The 1,782-nt window shown below is 54.0% G+C and overlaps 1 protein-coding gene across 1 annotated transcript in view; it reads right to left on the reverse strand.

Moving 5' to 3' along the window:
- The window catches only part of LOC103199018 (UL16-binding protein 1-like), a 7,476-nt gene extending 5,941 nt beyond the window's left edge, over positions 1-1,535 (reverse strand). Inside the window, exon 1 of the mRNA XM_007943225.1 lies at positions 1,367-1,535. Within this exon, the coding sequence (XP_007941416.1) occupies positions 1,367-1,535 (169 nt within the window). The remainder of the gene's footprint in view (positions 1-1,366) is intronic.
- Positions 1,536-1,782: the final 247 nt, after the last annotated feature.

Consider the following 1,782-nt stretch of genomic DNA (forward strand, 5'->3'; position numbering starts at 1 on the left):
AAGAGTCAAAAGAGAACCTACAGATTGGGAAAAAAATATTTGGCGATGATATATCTGACAAGGAACTTAGCTCTAGAATTTATGGAAAACTCCAACACCTCAAAAACAAAAAGACAAATAATCCAATTAAAAAATGGGCAGAAGACATGAATAGACACTTCACTAAAGAGGATATTCAGGTGGCCAGCAAACATATGAAGAAATGCACAATCATTAGCCATTGTTGTTGTTGTTACGTGCCCTTGAGTCAGATCAACTCATAGCGACCCCTTCCTGGATTTCGGAGGCAGTTATCACTACGGAAGTAGATTGCCCAACCTTCCTTCCCAGGAGTGGCCCTGAACCCAGGAAGCCACTTAAGAAAAAGAAGGGTCTTTTCTTTCTTGTAACTACTTTCTCAGGACTTGCCCAGGCACTTCTACCCCGCCCCCCCCACTCACTCATTGTGCCACCACCCAAAAAAACCCTCACTGCCATAGGGTCATTTTAGGACTCATAGTGACCCCTCCTTGGGTTTCCCAGGTGGTTTCTCTACGGAAGTAGATTGCCCAGTCTTCTTTGTAAAGAAGATTGGTTGATCTGCTTCCCTACAGATAATGTTTCAGAAACCAAGGAAAGGTTGCTAAAACCCTTCCCCTCCAGACCCCATGCACCACACCCACAAGGTTCTAAGCATCTCTCCACCAGCTAGGACCTTATCTCCCTGCCTAAGGACACCCTCCACCAAAGAGCACAGTCCTTCTCTGATACACGTGAGTCTAAGTCCACTGAAGGCAACTGGTTTTACTGGTTGTGTGGAAAAGCCTGTGTGTGAGGACTGGAAGTCTGTGGATGGCGGGAACAGTCTTCGGGGCTGCACCAGGCCCAGTCCAGGGCTGCCGCTGCTTCCCACGCCTCAGGAGGGGGTGGGGGAGCCGGAGGGGGTGGGAGTGTGTGTGGGGGATTAGGGAGTGGAAGGTAGGCATGGGTGGGGGATGAGGAGAAGTGACTGGAGAAATGGGTGATGGGAGGGCGTGGGGTGGGGAGAGTAGGTTGGGGTGAAAGGTGAGGTGTGGGGGTGAGGGGGTCGGAGATAGGTGGAGTGGGGGGATAGATTGGGTGGGAGGCACATGGGGTAGGAGGGACACTGAAGGGGGGGGACCGAAGGGGCAGGGGTTTGAGCTTTGGCAATCCCGCCGCGCCCACCTCTCCCTCTCTCGGCTCCGGTCCCCTCCCATTTAATTTCACCGCCAGCACCTTTCCCGCCCGGCTTCTAGCTCAGGACAGGAAAGGGCGCAGCATCAGCTGACGCGATGCAATAAGCCCGCTAAGCGGACTTAAGAGTCGAGAGGAGACACCCTCTCCCCGGCCGGGCTCCAGAACTCACCGGGCCGAGCCGTCCACGTGCACACCAGCAGCGGCAGCAGGAGCAGGAGGACAAGGGGCATCAGGGCTCCCGGAGGCAGCGCCGTGAACCCTTTCAGCTCCCCAGAGTCGGGACCGCCTTTTCCGGGGAGTGAAAATCCGCGTGACACCAGGCAACTTTTCAGCAGCATTCCGCAGGCCGGCTTTCAGGTCCAGAAGTCGGAAGCTCTGGTCCGCCCGTGTCAATCGATCTCTCCGGGTGTTTCTAGGCCTGGCTTACAGCTGTGAAAGCCAGGGATCAGAGTGAGGCGGCCTGATAGGCGTTCTGCCGTCTGTAGCTATGCGCAGTGTTTGCTTTACAGACTCTTTTCTTCCTTGCGCAGTGTTTGCTTTACAGACTCTTTTCTTCCTTACTGTAATACAAGATTTCCAGGCCGG

The sequence above is a fragment of the Orycteropus afer genome, unplaced genomic scaffold, assembly GCF_000298275.1.
Source record: "Orycteropus afer afer isolate SDZICR_OR568_19922 unplaced genomic scaffold, OryAfe1.0 scaffold00101, whole genome shotgun sequence".
NCBI lineage: Eukaryota > Metazoa > Chordata > Mammalia > Tubulidentata > Orycteropodidae > Orycteropus > Orycteropus afer.